At 43.2% G+C, this 21,720-nt stretch overlaps 1 protein-coding gene and 1 long non-coding RNA gene across 2 annotated transcripts; one reads left to right on the top strand and one right to left on the bottom strand.

Moving 5' to 3' along the window:
* The first annotated feature begins 10,620 nt into the window (after positions 1 to 10,620).
* TMEM52B (transmembrane protein 52B) lies at positions 10,621 to 15,063 on the top strand. Its single transcript, XM_068190634.1, has 5 exons — positions 10,621 to 11,209; positions 11,823 to 11,866; positions 12,569 to 12,607; positions 13,507 to 13,673; positions 14,443 to 15,063. Exons 1-5 carry the CDS (start codon positions 11,162 to 11,164, stop codon positions 14,691 to 14,693), a joined length of 549 nt encoding a protein of 182 aa, XP_068046735.1. The 5' UTR covers positions 10,621 to 11,161; the 3' UTR covers positions 14,694 to 15,063.
* On the bottom strand, positions 12,856 to 13,512 carry LOC137474251 (uncharacterized). The gene is made up of 2 exons (XR_010999256.1): positions 13,174 to 13,512; positions 12,856 to 13,054 (listed from the first exon to the last, which is right to left on the bottom strand). It is a non-coding gene; the product is annotated as an uncharacterized lncRNA (long non-coding RNA).
* Positions 15,064 to 21,720: the final 6,657 nt, after the last annotated feature.

Below are 21,720 nucleotides of genomic sequence, written 5' to 3'. Positions count from 1 at the left end.
TTTGATGCAAAGTGAAAGAGAAGTGCAGCAGAAAAATGGTGCAGCCAGCCAGTATCATGCATCTTAATGCAAAATTAATGCTTAATAATTTTTGAGACATAAATCTAGAGGTGTACTTTTTGTACTGGGCATTTTGCCACTGTTTGGCTTTAAGTGAGTAGATAACACTTTGATTTATTTGAATTAATTTCTAAATAGCCCCTAAGTTATATGCATGGTATTTTTTTGCTTAGTGAACAGAGGCCAATTCTATCATAAAGGCATATTTCTGCTGACCAGCAACAAATAGTATAACAGACATTCCTTCTTTAATAAATGTATAAAATGTGGGGTGGCAAACATTAGAGCTGAATACAGTTTCTAATCTCTCCATTTCGAGCTCTGGAATGTGAAGGTCCTGGTTTTAGGTAACAATAGAAATACCAAGTAATATGAATAAGAAAATCAACTTAAATTCCTAAACATGTGTTTGTCTTCTGAAGCTGAGGAAGTGAAGTACTCCCTCTGGCTGACACTTCTTGCTGCTGTAGAGGCAGATCAGAGCCAGAGGGCACTTCATAGCTGCTGCATCTCTCCTCCTTCACTTAGCACCTCTGAAAGTCCTTGTGCTCTTTCTCATGTGAGGGAGGGAATGAGAGGTGCAAGCCCCAGAGATGTACAAGACTATTATAACTTGTCTGGAGGTCTTGAAGTGTCCAAGACCCCAAGGCTAAGTCCCTTTGTCTATTTATAAATGAGCAGGTGCAGAGTCAGTGAGATCTTTGCGGGCATCCACAGCACAAGCAGGCTGTGAGTTTCTCCAGAGAGCAGCTCATGTGCTGTGGGCAGTAAAGTGGATCAGCCCATCCTCTTGTCAGCCAGGAGAACTCCAGATTTCTGATCAGAAGAGAGAGGGGGAAGGATGGTTAAGCCATAGCCCTACTTTGGAGAGATCTAAAGATTCCCTTTCTTACACCTCAGACCTTCTCCACCAGTGCATGCAGGATCCTCCTTTCAGATCTGTCAGTAGCTTTCCCCTGCCACTCTCCTGTCCACACCAACCTCAGCCACACCTCTGCTCTTCTCCCCTCTCTTTCTGGTTAGCTGCAGTCCTCATAATCCCCAGCTCTTCTTTTTTCCTGAACCCTTTGCCAGTAGAAGTACACCTGTACCAATTTTATTATTTAAAACCTACTTCAAGTTTTCCATAATTGAAGGCATCTGGACCTGACAGCATTTATGACCCTCCCAAACAATACCGACAGAGGCAGCCTGTGCCTTCCTTTATCTGGTTCCTACCTATCACCTCAGTGCTACCCACAGGCAATTTAGATTTGATAACACAACGTAGTCCTTTGGATATTCAAATCATATGAAAAAAGCCTCAGCAAAACCACCTTAACATGTCTTCCTGCACATATTCAGTGTGGGCATTTTGCACAGAATGTGTCCAGACAGCTTCAGTCTTTTTCATTGTCACTGTGGTACTGCCCTGAATGTGTAGGGTTAACTATGCAGCAAATGAGAAAAATGTGAATGTCTTAGATTTGGGGATCATTATTAAAACTCTAGAGAATGAGAAACATTGACAAATGCTTTGTTTCATTTTTCAACCCAGAAAAAACACTAATTTAAATTATACCATTTTTAGCCTTACTCTATAAGCCACTATTATGCAAGCAAACTTCAAGAGAAGAAAGGATTTAAAACACTTGGAATCTATATTTAAATTGTATTTTTGTCATACACTGAAAATAAAAATGATGGTGCCCTGTAGCACAGGATCATAGGCAGGAGGATTTTGTGCTTGAAAAGAACAAGAAGCTTTTAGGACCTAAGTCCTGTATTATCTTCTGGAGGATGCTGCTAGCTAGAAGATCAGTCACTTCACTTGTATTAGATTTGACAGCTATGAATACTTTTAGAAGCAGAGTCTGGTGGGCTTAGATTGGTATCCTTAAAAGTGAAACATTACACATCAATGTAAGCTTAGGATAATTGCGCAAGTCAGAATTTACAGGGAACTAAGAGAAAAATGTTTCATACTGGGTAAGTGGGTTTATTTGAAAAAGAAGAAAAAAAAACAGTTAAATACTGAAGAGTAGAAATACCAATATCTGAGTTCCTACTCTTTCATATTAAAGCAAAAGGCACCACAGTGAAATCAGACTCAGCAATCCAGATTCCTTGCTCTGGTGTGTTGTTTTGCTATTAATTTTTGTTTGTTTGTTTTCAGGGGGCTCCATTTGTTTTCTTGCTTGTCTGAAATGCAATAAAAGTTTTTTGAAAAGCTGACTGATGACATGCACTAGGCAGATTTCCAAAGCAGAGGCATCTTCCAAAGCCTACTGAAATGAAAAAAAAAAAAAAAAGCCTTCATGTTCATTTGATCCAATGGAAATATAGATCTGTTCCTCCTTTATTTGGAGACCTTCCCCTATAATTCACTGACTCAGGCTGACCAGTCCTTTAAGTACTCAGTCCAAATAACCTTAATTCTCTTCCCATATAATCTGCATAGTGGTCTCCCTTCATCCATCCAGGGCAGGCCTGTCTCTGCCTCCAGAAAGAAAATAAATCTCCTTTTCACTGACATCAGTTCAGGCACCAAGAGATGTCCAGCCAGCCACCAAGGTAACTGAGACAGCTGTCTGACAGATTACTGACATCATATATATTTTAGTCATCAGTTATCTTGAATTATTTCTACCTGAATGTCTCATTTCAGCCCTATCTTGTGCAAAGCTTCTTTCTGAACTAACTTGCATTGGGCTGATGGCATTGACTGATGCCATTAGCAAATGAACCAAATGAGCACCAGGCCAGTTGAATTATTCAGCCTGGCATCCAAAGGCATAAGCATGGATAAAACAGGCTGCTGGCTGCCCAGTGCCCTGCCTGGCATCACTGTTTCCCAAGGCACCTGTCTCTGAGAAGTGCTTCTCAGAAAGCAGGAGGGGATTAGAGAAAGCTGAGGAGGTTAGGTGTGAATGTTTTCTCCCACTTGAGCCCATTGGGAGAAATCACGAGGCTGGGCCTTTGCAAACACTTTGTTTGCCATGGTTACTCCCTACACTAAAACTTATAGATTTTCTGAGATATCTGCTTTATCCCTTTGAAATATTCCCTGGCTGCCCACACAGCAGACTGTGCTTTGAGGCATCCAGCGAGTGTCAGAGAAGCTGAGGAAATTTCTATTTCCCATCTATCCATCTCCTGCAGAAACAAAGGTTTTAGCAGAAAAACCACTCAACATTTAAAGTATTAATTCAGATTCTCTCCTGTGTGAGCCTGAAGCATTTTGCAAGATTTTGTGGATTTTACTGAACTCATGTTCAGGGCTCTCAAATTCAGTCCTTGATTCAGGAGAAGCTGGATTTTTGTGGCTTTTCTTTTCCCTGTTTGCACAGCAGAGGTGACACAGGGATATCAGCACAGAACTTCTCAGGTGTTATTCACTTCAAAGCAGTGGTTCATGTCACCTTGTTATGGCCTTTCACAAAGTTGAATTTGGGGAGTTAATTTGGAAGGTGGATGTTTATTTCCATAACACCAGTTAGGGAGCTTTGAAGTCTTAGCTGTCTTCCCCTTTCCCTACTCCTACTTTTAGAAGGCTGTGTGTATTTTAATTAGATGTAGTATTGATCTGGTAAGACACAGAATAAAACCCTAACAAGACAATCAAGTGGAGAGAAGAAAAAGGTAAAAAGAAGTGGCCTGAAATTGCTTATAAGTGCTTGTCATATTTCTAATGCTTTACAGAGATCAGCCTTCAGTAACCCAGAGGACAATTTTGTCCTTTGTTCTCTTGCAATTTTTTTCAATGTGCAGGAAAGGATGCATGTATTTGGAATAAATCAGTTACCTAATTATCATTTTTTGCTAAATCCAGGCCAAGGTGAGAAGAAGCCAAAGCATTTCTGAAAAGCAAACTAGGCAGTTTGCAACCACTTCTTAAAAGACAGGAACAAACAGCCAGACACACCAAGTTCATCTTGCCCAACTTTAGTGTCCACCAAGGGGACACTAAAGCTCCCTCTGTGATAACTGGGAACAGCCTGCAAGGTGTGTACAGAGGAGATCCAGCATGGTCACTCTCAGCTGACTTTGCCCAGGAATGACAAAGGCTTTGAAGATACAGCTCACTTAATTTAGAAATCAATAACAGACTGAGATATATTGTGCTCTAGAAATGCTAATTTCTTTTTGCTGACCACAACAGAAACTTGGGGAACAGTTCATATATGGACTGGGTTTAGATTAGATACTGGGAAGAAATTATTCAGTTTAAAGAGTGCTGAGGCCCTGGCACAGGGTGCCCAGAGAAGCTGTAGCTGCCTCATCCCTGGAAGTGTCCAAGGCCAGGCTGGATGGGGCTCTTAGCATTCCCCACTCCATCTGCTCCACATGTTTAGTAAAACAGGGCATATCTCTCATCCTAAAGACAGGTGAGTCCTGTACTCCATAGTCTCTGATTCCCCATCTGGCAACATATTTGTATACACAGATTTTTGGGATATTAGACTTGTTGCACATCCTTGTTCCCAGAAGGGATGAGACCACCTGTGTAACTGAGGAGATAGATTATTTTAATCTATAGGTGTAAATACAGAGGGAAAGTCAGCAGTTTGTGCTGTCCAAGAGTCTCAGCTATTATTTGCCCAAAAACTCCAAGCCATCCCCCTATGAGGTCACATAGGATGCCAGCTCTCTGCCTTCTGCTCTTCCTCTGCAGAGGAGGGGGGTAAATTCAAATCTGCATCCATATGAGAGCATGGGAAAACCAGACTGGAGTCTGGTTTCAGATGTTACGAAAGTCCCAGACAGGGTAGTCACCTCAGACTAGAAAGCTGCTAATTTTCCTCTGTGCTTAGAAATCTCTGGGAGCAGTTTCCCTGAAGAAGCAAGATCAGCTTCCTGCTATCAGCAGAGGGGACCTTGACCATTCAGCATGAAACAACCACATCACAACCCAGATAGGCAAGATTGTGCATTTTCAATCAATTCCTTTCCTTCAGGAGGCCCTTTACTTTTTGTGTTGTACACCTTGTACAAAGAGAATGAAGTAAAACCCTCTGCCCTAAATAGGAAAGGACTTCAGAGGCATCGAGTTTACTGAAACTCAAAAAGGGGATCACAGATCAAGGGGGGCTGTGCTGGCCTACAAAAGCATTGTCCTTGCATCACCAGAGAAATGAACTGTGCTTTTACCTGTTGCCATCTGATACATATAGCTCAACCACAAATAACTAGCTGATGCACCCATTGAACTGCTGCTTTCAGGTCGGAGTTTCTTTCTGTGCCCCCAAGAAAAGCAACATCAGCATAATTTCCCAGACTCATGGAAAAAGTTAACCTACTGCATCCCATAGTTGTTTCCCCGTATCTTTATTTCTTCATTTCACTAGGTGTGTGGCCCTCCTTCAAGTGTAAGTCTGAATTGCAGTAGAAAGCACAGGAGTGACACTACTGAAGCTGTAACATGAGCCTGGATATGTACAGTATATTTTTCCCCTTGTGATGGCCCTCATGGATGAGCTCACAGTGAATTTGTTTGATCCTCTGCTCTGACTTTTCAGGATTCATGGACACTGGTATATGCAGTCATTTCAAACTGGCTGGTGGTTTAAAGCTCACTTCATTAGTCTCTGGCTATAAAAAACTGCACTTTTTTCATTATTTTGCACTAGTCTTGCTTTTTTGGGACTATGCCAGTCAACTCTAATTCTTGCTTTCCTTTGAGTTATGTAGCTGAATCAAGAGAATTAGCACAACAGGTGGCACTGCTTCAGTGTCAAACTGAAGGCAAAAGCTTGGTTTCTTCAACAGCTTGTGTTCTCTGCAGCTTTTAGAAGGAACATTTAAAAACAGGGTTTGCCAAAGCCTTTCTGGTCTCACTTCACAGGATAATTTCATACATCATTTGTCTGCAAGGTTGGCTGGGGGGCAATGTTAATTAAAAAGTTCAAGATAAAGCAGTGGAGAAAGGGAAAGAAGGCAGAAAGCAAGGGACTGCTCTTATCCCTTGTGGGAAAACCTAAAAATAACTTGGTGAGTTTGGAGTGGAAGGAACTGTCCAGGGAAGTGGTGGAGTCACTGTCTCAGGAGGAGTTAAAAGAAAGACTGGACATGGCACTTACTGCCATGGTCTGGTTGATAATGTGGTGATCAGTCACAGGTAGCACTGGATGGTCTCAGAGGCCTTTTCCAACCCAAATAATCCTGTGATCCTGTGACTGCTAAACCAGGGCTCACCCAAACAGCTGGAATTACACCAGGAACCATAAGTAGGATTCAAGAACCTGACTGAAATGATATACAAGTGATGATTTATTAGTCAACCAATCAAAAAAAGATGGTATAGAAAGCAGGTAGAGGAGGCACATGCTCATGGAGACTTAGAAGCAACAGCAGATCAAAATTTTTCCTTTAACAGACCCAAGGTGGGACCCTAATTTACCTGGGCTGGAGAGAATTTAGCAAGGTACCACAGATGGGTATTATTTGCTGTAAAGCATGCTATACTGAAAGCCATGAACTGGTCAAAACTGTGTGAGGTAAAGCAGGACAGGACTGTGACTTTCATCGAATGATTGAAGGTGACTGCCAGAAAATACATTAATCCGGATCCTCAGAATCTAGAGGAGGCTGTACAGTTAGAAACTATAGTTTCTATGAAGATAGAAATAGTTTCTATATATGGAAATATAGTTTCTATATAGGACAGTCGGCCCCAGATATTAGAAGCAAACTGCAGAAAATAGAAGGACCGGAGTGGTGTGACTCAGGAGCGTTGTTAGATGAAGTTTGGAAAGCATATTACAACAGGGATCGATAAGGAAAAGGCAAAGTGACCGGCTGGAAAGGAAAACGAGAGCCACGAGAACCCAGCTGGAACTCTAGAGGGTGCTAAGGGACCGCCCAACAGGGCAGGAGAAAGAGGACGGCGAGGCGGAACAAGGGGAAGGGGCAGGCGGGAGGCTCCCATCGTATTCCGGACAACGATTAGAGAAAAACCAGAGCCCGCTTGGTAAAGAAAAGGGACTTTGGAAGCGGGAATGGCCGCGGGCTGGGAAGCTGGACCCTGCCTTAGCGGCTGTTACACGAGAAGATGAAGACTGAAGGGAAACGGGGGATTCTACCCCAGCTGAACCCCTGAGGCCGGGGAAAGAAGAAGTGGAATTTTTGGTAAGCACAGGGGCAACTTATTCTGTATTGAATACATGTAAAGGAAAGCTTAGGAAGGATGTGGTAAATGTAAATTGGTAAATTGCAAATTATTCAATGTAAATTGGTACATGTGGCAAACGTACATGATGTGGTAAATATAATTGGTGCTACAGGGAAAACTGAAACTCGGTCATTTTTACAGCCCATGAAATTTAAATTAGGAAAGAACTGCACTACTCATCAGTTTCTATATATGCCTTAATGCCCAGTCCCCTTGTTGGGGAGAGATTTATGGGGAAAATTGGATGCTCAGGTAACCTGAGGGGACCTGGGGGTCCTGATGCAGAGGTTGGGAACCTGGAGGAGACCTGTGGACTATTTCTCCAAACAGCTGGACAATGTGAGCAGAGGATGGCCGGGATGCTTGCGAGCGATTGCTGCAACTGTTCTACTGATCCAAGGGGCCAGGAAGCTCAGGGCTGGACAGCACATCACTGCTTTTGTCCCTCACAAGGTGACATCCATAGTAGAGCAAAAGGAGGGGCATTGGCTGTCCCAGCAGGATGCTCAGATACCAACTTGTGCTCTTGGAACAGGATGATGTGGAGTTAAAGACAACAGCAGCCATGAATCCAGAAGTTTGCCTTGATCCAAAGGCAATGGGTGAGGGAGCCCTAACACAGGATTGGCTCCAAACCATGGAACAGCTATATTCCAGCAGAACTCATTTGCAGGATGAACCAATAGAGAGTCCTGATTTAGAATTATTTACAGATGGCAGCAGTTTCATGGAAGATGGAAAATGGATGGCAAGATATGCAGTGGTGACTGCCACTGAGGTATTGGAAGCTCAGTCTTTACCAATCAATACGCCAGACCAAAAAGCAGAGATAATAGCATTAAAACAAGCATTGAACTTGGCAGTGGGCAAAAGAGTGAATATCTGGATTGATCCTAGATATGCATTTGTTGTGATTCATGCCCCCGGAGCCATATGGAAGGAAAGAGGACTGCTGTCGGCTCAGTGATCATCTATTCAACACAGAGAAGAAATTTTACAACTTCTGAAAGAAGTTGAAAAACCAAAGGAGGTGGCAGTGATGCATTGTAAAGCACATCAATCTGGACAAACTAATGTTAGAGTGGGAGACTGACTGGCAGACAAGGCAGCTCGAGGAGTAGCTGAAAATGGCATCCCAACCTTCTTTTTGTGTTAGTGCCATAAAAATAAATTGACATAATTTAAGGCTAATTCTGACAGTGGGGATCAATGTTTAGAAAATATATTAAAAGACGGTAAGAATCAAGAGGGATGGTGGGTAACAAGCAGCCAACAGATTATAGTTCCACTTCCTTTAAGGAGGACATTAATGGGAAAAGAACACAGCAAATCCCTCCGGGGAACTGAGTCCCTGACATCTAGTCTCCAAAACTCTGTACTTAGTGTGGGAATGACTGAAATAGAAAAATCTGTAACAGTGCAATGTCCAATTTGTTTAAAAAACAATCCCCTAAGCTGGAAAAGGCCACCTCGTGGAGCAGTTAAAGACAAGTTTCTCAAGCCTTAAAGGGGAGAATGTTGCCAGATGAAGAATTGTTTGCACCTGGTGGGTAATACAATGATCATTCCTGACAAACCACTGGCCTATGGAACTGCACCATGCCCATTCTGTAGGAAGAAGAACATGAGAGGAGCCAGCCCAGTTGTGCCAACTTTTATCAGTTCACCAGGCAGTCAGGTTTGACTTTGGGATCAGCAGCCACCAGGGACCACCAAAGAGACCACCAAGACAGAAAAATGCATCTGCAGAGAGGAGGGAAACTATGATAATGATTTTGGGGAAATGATTGTCAAATGTTTGTTTATTCCAGGAAAATCAATGAATATGTCTGTAAAATAAAGCCTCTAAATAGGAGCTTTTTCTGTACTCAGTATGCACAATATTCTGGAGGATATCCCCTCATGTATCCAGCCAAATAAAGAATGCCTGCTTCTTAATGCTACATTGGTGTTAAGGAGTTTGTATATTTACCTATTTTTGGTAACACATGGAAGCAGAGTGTTAATAGAAATGCCATAGTAATTGAAGAAGAGTAATCAATAAGTTTCAGTAAGAATTAATTACGATATCCTTTTGGAGGGGGTCACAGTTTCATGTCACACTGCAGCTTTTTCTTTAGGGATTTTTTTGTCACTTTTCCTGCTAATTCTGCATTTGGATCATCCCAGAATTTGAGATTATCATATGACTGAATTTCAGCTAAAATCAAGTGATGATTTATTGAATTATCACGGTGATAATAAAAAGCCCTGGAAGCATTGGTTATTTATACTTCTTTTCCACATTGAATCCCACCGGTTTCAAAAGCCATGCATACAAGAAAAACTATTTTACAGTTCTGCTGGGTCTTTTCTTCTAAGACTTCTCTAATACACCAAAGAATTTAGGAGAAGGAGACCAAAAGATTGTTGATCAATTCCTATATAAATACAACATCAGTAGGTCATGTTTCTTTCTTTCTTTGTTATTTGTACATCAGAAACCTCCTTCCAGTAGACATGGGTGGATGGATGGATGGATGGATGGATGGATGGATGGATGGATGGATGGATGGATAAACTACTGCTAAGGCATGTTTATACTGCACCACTGCTTTTATAATTAGAGAATGGCAAATGGGTTTTAGCCTGCCTTGAGAGAAAACATTATGTTCATGAATCCATTGGTTCTGCTCTGCAACTCTAAAATGCACCACCAGGGCTAATGATTCACCAGTTTAATGTGAAAGGGCTGTGATTGCAACAAGGGGCAACAAGTCTCACTAGCTGCTCTCCTGCCTTCAGCAAACATTTATGCACCAGTCCCAGGTGGTTCCCAAACACAAATAGTTACACATTACTGCGGAGCATTTTTTCCTGTCCCAGCTATTCAAAAGAGAAAGATTAGGAGAACCCAATTACATGACTGCAATAACACTGTGCATAGCCATGAGCACTAACAGAAATTTTAAGCTATTTTACAAGACAGAGAAAATTAATGGGTTGTTGAATGAAGCCTGTGAATATAACCAGCTGTAGGACTAATAGTATCCAGGACAGGAGAATCAACATGTAATCCCTCTGCTGCAAGGGATTGAGCGGGGCTTGGCTGGCCATGCAGGAAGTTTGGGAGTGGGACCTGTGAGTGAACAAACTCTCAGCTGCAGGAGTGACATAGCAGGACATGGACAGGTAAGAGGGATGGTGGCAGAGCCTTAAAATGAGAGGTACAAGAGTTGCTGCATATGAAAAAAAAATATATATGCATATGCATACATATATGTTGCATATATATACACATATATGTCCACATACACACATATAACTGCATATATACAAAATGGTGAATATAGTTATTATATGGCAAATTCTTTCACTTCCAAGTCAGTAGACTGGATGGTCAGAGGTAGAACAATGTGAGTGAAGGAGCAGAAAAGGTACTGGAGGATGGAGAGGAATCTGAACTCCATTTAAACAGGTCAGTAACATGACCTTCAACCCACTCCCCTCAGGGTAGGGGCGGGGAGAGAAATAATTGGGAATGAACAAACTCAGAGACCCTTTCTGCTCATAGAAGGGAAGGGTCAGGCCTGCAGAGATCTCATGATGCCCTTCACTGAACTAGTTAAACATCTAAAATGAGAACCTGTAGCCACTGCTTTTCTCCTGATCTGACTGGAAGGTTTTAGAAATCTCTTCAAAAGAGGAAGAGAACTGGGCAAGTAGAATAACAAAAAGAGACAGGCAGAAAAAAAACCAGGAATTGCCAGTGACAAAAAGGAAAAGAGGGAAAGCAAAAACCTGAAGGGCAGAAAGAGGTAGAGTAGGAAGAAGAGATTGTATTCAACACACAGCACAGAAGCTGCTCCTTCTCCTAGCCACTGGACTGGTGAGGATGAACTGAAAGTAGAAAGGACAAGAAGACTCCAAGCAGCTTGAAACACCGAGGGGCCACAGAACCACCTTACAGGGATGCATAACTCAGACATGATCTGCTTTGTTGTAGGGAGTTTCTTGTGGGTAAGTCATCTTTGACATTCCTCTTTATGGGGTCTCTGCACGGCTATGGCGTTACCTTGAAAAGATGGAGGGCCATTAGCAATAATAATTCCCCTGATATTAGAAAGAACTGAACATTTAAAAGGCACACACAGAGAATTATTTGGTGTTCTTCCAGGGATGGGAACTCAGACATCAGGGTACCCAAGGAAAAGGAATGAGAAGAGTAGGAGTGCTGAAGGGACAGAGCAGTTTTCAAGCCAGGGTGGGTATAATATGAAGCAGGGTATTTAAATGTTCTTAATATTTGAGCATGGAGAAGGATCTACAGCTGGAGAATGACATGGCTTGTTGTGGAGAAGGGGAAGGTTGTGGTGACAATGAAGTTAAGAACAGTACTGAATAGGATTTTAAGGACTTTTTTAGGGACTACAGGAAGTTAATATATGAAACAATGCTGTTGGTAGGAGTAACTTCAAAGCTACAGCAGAATATACGATAGAAACAATGGAAGATAGATAACAGTACGTCCTTACCATAGGAGATCCACACTCATAATATAAAGATACGCAAGATGCATTTGACAAATATTTAATTCACTCTAGCTGTATCTTTGCTGCTTCTCTCCTTCTAGTTCCCCCACGTGAGAGGTGAGGAAGGCTGCCTTAACACTGAACTGTTAAGTATTTGTCAATCTTGCTCTTCTTTAGAGAAAACACTGAACAACAAAAGCAATACTGGACATGGGTGTTATGACCTGATGGTTGACATTTCCCAGAAAATCTTATTTAGTCATTTTAAAGATTCATGTAAAATCACCATTACTTTGAATGTGAACTGTATCAATTGCTATTTTTATTGGTCAACATACTGATTGTGTGGTACTGCTCCTGCTGCCTATTTGCATTACTGCAATAGTTAAGAGCTTTATGGTGTAATTTCAATTGACTGGGATTATGAATTTAGAATCGAGCTTTCCTTAAAAAAATGGTTTGAAATATACTGCTTTGGTGAATATTACTATCAGTGAAGTCATTTGTAAGAATAACTGAAATTACATATTGACAAAACAGAAGAAAACAAACATGAATGCAGATCTCTAAGGTTTGCAAAGGGAATTGGGCAAGGATAAATATCAGGAAAACAATCAAGATATAAAGCTAACAGAAGAGAAATTCACCTGACAGGGATATTGATGAGGTCGGACAACTGTGTCCTCCACACAGCACAATGAGTTTAACGAGTTTTTCATCATTGTGGCATCTGGAATTTGGACAGGAAGTGAGGAGCATGAGGGGAGGGGCAGGAGGGTACCATAGGGATTTTTGCATTTATTTGGTGTTCTGTGGATAACTATTTCCTGCACCTTCTTCTCTTCAGCTGTTCAGGTACAGAATGGGACCGTCTGTGGTATATCTGGTAAGATAACATGTTTACTCTAAATATCTGCATCTCTAGACAATTCCAGTAGCAAAGGGTGAGATTAAATGTGACCTGCTCAAGAGTCATGCCACACCCTCCTTTTCCCTGGGATTCTCTAAAACTCTGCAAGAGCAAGGCAACCCCTCAGATATCTGTCTTGAACAAAAGTTGATCCATCAGCCTCCTTTTTTATTCCACATATTTAGTCATATGTACACTATTAATAAAGTATTCGTGGCACAGTATGCCTTTTAAAAGACTGATTTTTAAAGTAAGTTCTGTCTGATTTCTTAGTAATTCCCACCAGGATGAGATTAAGAAGGATAGTAGTTGTTGAATATCTGGAAGGCTGAATTGATAAAGGTATGCCAGAAGATTGCAAGATCCAATTTTTCCTCTCTGCTTGTCACTCATGACGAGATGTCTGGAATACCTAGCTTTGGTCTCCTAATACAAAACAGATGTTGGCAAACTGAAGCCAGTCCCCTGGAAAGCCAATAAAAAGAACCAGGTTTCTTCAGCCTGGAGGAAGCTAAGGGGATAAAGTAATTGCAGTTTTCCACTAACCAGGGGGGATCTTGAGAGAAAATAAAGACAGAGAGTTCTCAGAGGTGCTCAGTAGAAGCACATTAGGTGGCTGACCAAACTGCAGACAGGAAAATTCTGATTAGATAGGAGAAAAAATGCTTCCCCTGAGGATGGTGCAGCACTTGAACAGGTGCCTGGAGGGAATAATGGATCTGCATCCCTGGATACTGTCCAAACTCAGCTGGACAAAGCCCCAGGTGTCTTAGTTTATCTTTGAGGTTAACCCTGCTGTAAGCAGTCAGAGACACTAAGAGGCATCCTGTAAACAAAATCTTTCTGTCCTAACTCTGTGTCCCCTCCCATTGCAGGCTGGTGCTGGTGATCGGGGGGCTCCTGCTCCTGTGTGGCCTGGTCTCTGTCTGCCTGAGGTGCTGCTTCCAGTGCCATCAGACAGGAGATGAGGCGGGCCCCCAGCCCTACGAGGTCACCGTCATTGCGTTTGACCATGACAGCACCCTCCAGAGCACCATCACTTGTAAGTTGGCCTTGCCCCATCCTGGGGACTTCAACACCCTGTGAAGTGAGGGGCTGCACCGTAAAGCCCAGCTGGTGACACCCCAAGGCTGACAGAGGGAAGTTATAGTAAAATCAGATCAGGGAAGAAATGATGATGTCTGGCTCCAGATCAGAAGGCTGAAGGATCTGCTTTATTAAAACTATAATGTATTACATTAATATACTATTTAAAGAGAGGCTATACTATTCTACATACTTACTTCTTACTTACCTATCTAACTAATTACTAACTCCTGACTCTCTGCTGAGAGTCTGAGCTACAGCCGGATCCAATTGGGCATTGAACCCAAACAACCTTCACCAGAATCCAATCCAGCAATCACTTCAGGTAAACAATCTCCATACCACATTCCACATGGGGAAAACAAAGGAGCAGAGATAAATACTGTTTTCTCTTCTTCTCTCTGTACTTCTTCAAGAAATCCTGAGACAAAATTATGTCTCTCTCTCCAGAAAATGTGAATGTTACAGGAAGTTCATGGCAGGATGGAGGGAAAGTGACCTCTGCACGTGCAAACTAAGGCACTCAGCTGTGAGACATGTTTGGGTGGAATAAGGGTTCAGTGGCATTTCAGGAGAGAGGAATTGTGGGATGCTGCTAGCAGGATTTCACACATATACTCCTTTTAGGGAAGACTCAAGAAGCAGGAAAAGGAAAATATTCTGGCTCCTCTAACCACATGATGCTTTCAGGATGAGGCAAACAGCTTTGGTCTCCTCTCTTCCAGCTCTCCACTCAGTGTTTGGGCCTGCTGCCAGGAGGATATTAGCCGTGGCACACTCCCACAATGCTGCCCAGGGAACACCACCCCTCTCTGCTTCAGACACCCCTCCAGTGTACGAAGAAGCTCTGCACATGAGCAGGTTCACCGTGGCCAAGGCGGGGCAGAAGGTGCCAGACCTGGATCCAGTGCCGGAGGAAAAGCTGCAGGTGCCTGCCGAGGGCAAGGACACCCAGCCAGCCCTCCCAGGACACTGATGGATGTCTGGTTTTTCATGATAGCAAAAAATACAGGATAGTTGCATGCAGAGACTAATTCAGGTGGGCAGGGGTTTAAGAATTTCAGATTCACTTCCTTAGTCAATTGAGAAAGGGGGGCGGGGGAGGAAGCAACTAAAATTCCAAATATTTTCAGATCTAGCATAGTCTAATGGTTCTTTTTCACAGCTCCTTCAGATAATTTGCATTTTCCAAGCCATTCATTACATGCAGAAAACTCTAGAATCACACTTTGCATAAATAAGCAGGCAGCAGGATCAAGGTGCTAAGCCATTTTGTAGGCTGTGATGGGTAGGGTGGCTGCAGATGCAGTCTCATTCCTCTTGCCTTTAGTCTAAGTTTCCTCAGGATGGCAGAAAGGTCTTCAAAACAGAAAAAAAAAGACATTTGCATAAGTCTATTATGACCCAATAGTAACACCAATTCTGGAAATTGCCAATCATTGATAGTGAATTTTAAAAAAGTTATGGGAACAATCTGTATGTAAATGAGAGACAGCAGACATATAGACAGTATGTGCCCTTAATGCCCTGCAGGATACATAGAATCAACAGAGTCTGGTTCTGAATGGGATATATAGCAATTCTGAAATGGTAGTCACAAGCTCTTATATTTGAATTAAAAAATATTATATATGTACCAACAGATCAAACAAGGGGAGGAGAAAGAATACTACCTCTGAAATAAAGCTCAATCATATTTTCAATGCATTCATATAGTATCATTTATTAATTCCTAATGTTGCTGTCAAAACCAGATCAACTGAAGTAAGACCATTTAAAACATGCAAGCCATTTCTCAGCTTGAATAATTTGTGAGTCTCTCCTGGTCAATACAAATATGCTGAACCATCCAGAAATATTAATGAAACTGGATGAACATAGGTATGGCCTATCTGTAAAACCTTGGACTAGGCTGTCAAGAGAAGGTGAGTGTTGAACTACGTCAGTATTGTCTCTACCCTGGATTCAGCACCTGAAAACATTAAAGCAACACAACATTAAATATCACATGATGATTCATTCAGCTGTGGATAAACTGCATGTATATGTTCATGTTGATATGAAGGCACAGATCACATGTTTTTGAAATGCCTGCATGACCCTTCCTGCTGAAGTGCCCAAATTCCCACTTAAGTTAATATGCTGGTCTCCTTTCCTGTGAAATACAGAAAATACAGTTATTTTGTGGATAAGAACAAGGACAATGTTGGACAAGGTCCAACATAGATGAGGTCCCAAACATGTTTAGGAACCTAACTGCTGTTGAGATTACAACCATAGAAAATTTTAGAGAAGGTTGATAAAATAGCTTTGGGGATAGAATAAAGCTAAATTGAACAACCAAAACATCTTTGATAATGCCCCAGACCTTGACCAGTCACAGGAATTTTGTATTTAAAGGAATTTAATAAGGGTCTTGATTTTGAGGTCACAAGCTTCTTCCTAACTTGTCTAGTCATATTAACTGTATAGTTAGCAAGTGATAAACTGGAATGGAATAAGTAAAGAAGTGACACATAAGTTTATTTCCCTTCTGCTATTACACCTTTCTTCAGTCTTAGAATTGTAGAATGGTTTGGGTTGGAGGGGACCTTAAAAATCATCGGGTTCCAAACCCCCTGCCATGGGCAGGGACACCTTTGGCTAGACCAGGTTGCTCAGAGCCCCGTCCAGCCTGGCCTTGAAATAATAATAATTATAACTGCTTGTGGAACACCTGTTAGAGTGACCTCTTTTATCAGCTGCTCTCTGAAGTGCTGTTCAGGCCTGGCTTCACCAAGCTGCAGAACATTTCCTGGAAGGCTCTTGTTTACTCCACAGTAAAAGCCTGAAGCAAGCAGAGACATTTGAGTCTGTTGAACATATGTCAAGTACTGTCAAGCCCAGAAACTCCCTGGAAATCTTCACAGTGCTTTTCAGGGGGAACATCCAGCTCATCCTGCCTGCAAACCCTGAGCTGTCCTGGCATTTAACATGTGATGGTCACTCTGCTCTACAGGGCAGCAATTCTGCCTAGAAAGCCCAGTAGTCCCAGTGCAGGAGCAGTCATTAAAGCATCTTTCAATTTGTGAAAGCCCTTCCTGCAGTCAGGCTCAGCTCTCTCTTAGAAAGGGGCTCAGGATAGGACAGACAGCCTCTTTTCCTTCCTGGACTGAACTCCTTTGTCCTTGTGAAACAGTAAATATCCTGAAGCACGAGTCCAGTTCTGAGGTGAGGCCTTTCCACACCATGTTCCCCGAGCAGCCCCAGTGTTGAGCTGCACCAGTCCCTCGGCTGCAGGACAAACTCGCCCAGCTCATGGTGCCACAGGAGCCCGCAGCCGCACGCTTGACACTGGGGATGCAGCCTGGACTGCAGCCAGAGCAGCACCTTTAGAGTGGCTTCCCATCCCTTCTCTTTTAATGCTAACACCATCAGATCTCTAGGCACATGCATACATTCCTTCCATTAATCAGGATTGTTCCACAAATCAAAAAAAAAAAAAAAAAAAAAACCAAAAAAAAAAACCAGCATACGGCAGGTGGTCCATTGCATTCCTTTAATAAAACAGCATTATTTGCAAAATGGTATTTGTAATTTGCAGTCCCATTAACTGGTCACTTTTTTTCACAACCATTACATTTATGTATTGACCACCAATGATTAAAATATTCAACAAGTTGTTTTCATGTCAGGGGGTCACCCCTCCCAAATCCACAAATTTTCCAGTTCCTTAGGACACAGTCCAAAGGGGAATCCTTTGGGGTCCCTTCTCGTGGGAGCTATGAACATAGCCCCACTCCCATATTTACCGTCTTAGGAAAAAACCTTTTAACACCTTTAAAACATTTTACAAACTTTCTATAACTTCTTACAATCTTTTACAACTTTTTACAACCTTTCCCAAAACCCAAGCCGGTTTGAAAAACCTCTGAGCCTCACACTGCAAACCTTCTATTAGTGTAACTTATGGGCAGGCAAAATACCTTCAAATAAAGTACCTTAAGTAATGTTGTATTCTTTTTCCCCGAAGGGGCAGAGTGGTCTACTCACCAGACCAGGAAATAGGAAGATCTCCCTGAAAATATTTTGGTGTGCACTGGAGTACTGACAATTCCTCTCGTCCACTGAGTTGGCACCTCTTTGTCCCATCTGGGATACCAGAAACTGCCACCAAAAGCTGGAAAATAAACTCTTTAACCAGCTTATTAGGGTAGAAAGTCAACATAACTTTATTCGGTGTTAGGGTACATGGGGATACCTCCACAGAACATGCCAGTTATCAAAACCTTTAACTATTCATACATTTGAGCAAACAAAGAAATTAGTATTCATTGGCTTAGAAGCTACATAGTTCTCTTCATTAAATAGTATTCTATCACCTATTGTTATTTATTTATTGCTTCTAATGCAAATTAATCCACATTTTTAGTCTTTTTGTTATTTATTTCTTTTTCCCAGATAGAGAGAATCTCAGTAATTGTCATTGTTAGTTTCTCCTTCATCTCCAGTTTCTGTAAGAGTCTTTGGTTACAAATTCTGCATTCTTTGTGTCCAGGTCTCAACAACAAATTTCTCTCTCTGGTCAAAGAGCACTGAAGCACATCGGTCCCTAAACTTGCAATTTGTTTTTCTAACACATGGGCAGCACCCATAGCTTGCCTGTCATCTGTTACCCAATTCATGGATTAAATCTTCTTAAAACAATTTCCCTCCCCACACTGCTGCACAGGCTCCTTTTAAAAGAAATACTAACTTGTTTGGTAACAGTGCCACCCTTAGGTTCCCCTAAAACACGGAGTAGTTGAGAAAAAGCGGTTTTCAGAAACATCCCACTGGCCCCACTGTTGCTGTTGCTCCTTTGTTTTCACAGGAACAATGATGCCCCTCCCCAACAAGCCACTCCCAATCACTGGCTGGAACAAATGGATCTCAAACTCTGCTTTGCAAGTCTGGGCTGTTGTTCTTTACTGCTGCTTTTGATTATGCAACAATTGTGACTGTGTTCCTTAATCTCCTCATTACATCATCTGTATGGCTTTAAGCAACTTTAGCTGAAGCTGGGCCATACAAGGAGTATGATAAGAAACAGCAGCCTTTTTTATTAAAAAAAAAAAAATTAACAAATTGTAGAAAATAGAGCAGCGAGACAGCAGCCCAGCATGGACAACACAGAGTCCTTTCCTAGAGGAAAGGAAAACATTTAGACAATTAGACATTGTTTACTGGGAGTAAGTAACCCTTTGCCCTCATCCAAGACCAATGTGCCCATACTGGCTCTGAAGGTGCTACAGATCCAGTGCCAAGAGAAACTGGTGACCAGTCACGAGGGACACAGCAGAGACACCAGGCAAGGACTGTGCCCTGGGTGGCAGCAGGCAGATCAGAAGCACAAGTGCCTTCAGGTATGCCATCTGTGGTTTAATCACTATTCAGACCACAAAGCACAAATTTCCTGACAAAAGAGACTTTGATATGCAGAGTCCACACTTAAGATTACAAAAAAAAAAAAAAAAAAGGCTGTAGGGAGGTAAAAATGAAAGAAACATGCAAGGGAGTCCAGAGTTATAAGCAGGACTGTATAGTACGGCACAGGCTGCAAACCCTGCCCCCAGGTTCTGTGCAAATATTTGTCTCCTGCTCCTATGGCTGCAGCATTGGCAACGCTTGGGAAATCCCTGGTGGAATGTACCACATGATGTGCAGACACTGCAGTACAGTACGTGCTCAGAGCTCTTCTGACACTCTAGGTTAAGAAAAAATATATTGTTTTGACAGTCCTTGAAGGAGCACTTTGTGCTGGCAGTCCAGGGTAGGAAAATTAGCCAACACCATTTCCAGTTCCTCCCTCTGGCAAACGAATCCAGAACGTGGGGTTTGTCACATGCCCATGGGCTGACATTTTAACAACCCTAAGTCAGATGTTTAGGTGTTTGTGAGTGCTTCTGCATGTATCATCTTCCTGCCTGTTTTGCCAGTGACGTTGTTGTTATTATTGAAGCTGAAGGAGAGAGCTGGGAATTTGGTGCCTAACAAAGTGGGGAAGCAGAAGGAGCGAGTCTTGGGGCTGCACATCCAGGGCTGCACCATCAGGGCAGGGAGAGACTTCAGTCAGGGCACTTGCTGAGAAGTTCACTGAGCAAACTGCTCACAGGGCCACGTCTTTGCATCAGAACAGGAAAAAAACCTGGCACTTCTCTCTGATTTGTCATGAGAAATTAAAACCAGGTGCTACCTTAGCTGCCTTGGGAGCAGTCCTGGGGATAAAAACAGCAATTCACAGGATAAGAGGAGTTAGAGATCAGTCTGTTTAAATTGCCAGAATATGTTGGTGGCTTAGGTGAAACAGACTAGAAAACTACCTCTCTTTTGTGCTTGAGGAAGAGGCATCACTGCAGACCTTCAGTACCCCTCAGCAACTGCTGGGCTGCAGGCAGTTAGGAAGCAAGGAGGCCAAACACAGGCTTTACATAAAAGTTTAATGCCATGAAACCAGAATTTTCCTCGGGTCTAAACCCTGGGGGTTCCTTCAATCCGGGCTATTTGCTATGGAACTGCAAAAAAATACTGCCTTCCTTCTGAGTCATCCCTCTGAGCTCCTCTGACCTGGCAGCCACGGGAGAATGTTTACACGTCCTAGGACAAACAGAAACACGTTGATGGTGCTTCCTGTACAAACCTGATGCACATGAACTAGAGAAGGCTGGGACATGCTGGCTGGTGACATTCCCACTGTGGGCTGCTTGATCCTTAGGAGATTTGGGCATGCACCTGCTGGAATTGACCATTAGCAGGAGGTCACACCACCCCATATTAAACAAAAGTATTTGGTATTAAAAAAGTACCAGTAAAATAAGCTTAGAAAGTAAAGGACCTGCCAGAGTTTTCGCAGACACACTTCGGTCATCCAAAAGTAGGTGTCATGATTCAGGTGAGAAAAATCACACCCCAACACACCTTTTCCTACCCCTGTTCATCCTCAGTCAAGACACAGGGTTGAATTAGGAAATTTGTGTCTTTTCACCTCTGCCTTTGGAGAATCACTTTATGCATCTGGCTGTTCCACTCATATTCTGCTACAGCTAAAACACCTGCACAGATAAAAGATCAGCCTTGGCAAAATTCTGTTTCCTCTAGGTAAAGTGTGCAAAGAAAAAATAATTTAACACAATCCAACTCCTTGTCCCTAGGGTAGCAGCGATTGATTTTTGTCCTGATTTGAGCATGCTGAGCCATTCATTAATACCTGCTCTTCTGCTGATCAGTGAATAATTGTGAGTTGATCTACTCCTAGGGGAAAAAACCCCAGATATTGTATGTGCCAGCTGAGTAACTGGGCCGAAATCGCCTCGCTGTTTTGGCTCGCTTGCAGACCTTTAGCTGTCTGCCGTCTGCAAAACGCATCCGGTGTGACCCATCACACGGCAGCTTTCTGCCCCCGGGGCGCCGCACACAAGGCAACAAGCCCCATCAGCAGCCCCGGGGCCGGCCCGAGAAGGAGCCATTGTTTTTGCGAGCGCGCCTTGCATGCGGCAGCCACAGAGAGCGCAGGCCACGCTCACTGGGGCAAGCGGGGCCATGCAGGCCCCGCCCGGGAGCCCCGAGCCGTGCGCCCCACTGCGGCTGGGGCCGTGTTCATCGCCCTGAGCCACGCAGCGGAGGGCGGGCGGCGCTTTGCTGCCTTTGAGATTAAAAAAAAATAATAATTAAAAAATGGTTTTAAAATGTTTGTTTACGTACTGCCGGGCAATAAATCGGTGCATGAACAGGACGCGCCCTTCCTTGTCCCCCACCTCTCCCCGTCCCGGGCAGCGCGGCGCTTCCCCGTGACGTCAGAGCGCGGATCGGCTCGGGGGGTAGCTCCCCGTGACGTCACGGCTCGGCTCGGCGGCGGGCCCCCTCCGTGTGACGTCACCCCACCGTGGGGCCGGGGCGGCGCCCGGCCGTGACGTCAGAGCGGCGCGGTGGCGGGGCGGCTCCCCGTGAGGCGGCGGCGGCAGCGGCCGGAGCGCGGCGGGAGGCGC

This window comes from Anomalospiza imberbis, chromosome 5 (assembly GCF_031753505.1).
Source record: "Anomalospiza imberbis isolate Cuckoo-Finch-1a 21T00152 chromosome 5, ASM3175350v1, whole genome shotgun sequence".
NCBI lineage: Eukaryota > Metazoa > Chordata > Aves > Passeriformes > Viduidae > Anomalospiza > Anomalospiza imberbis.
This window is presented reverse-complemented; position numbering and strand designations above follow the sequence as displayed.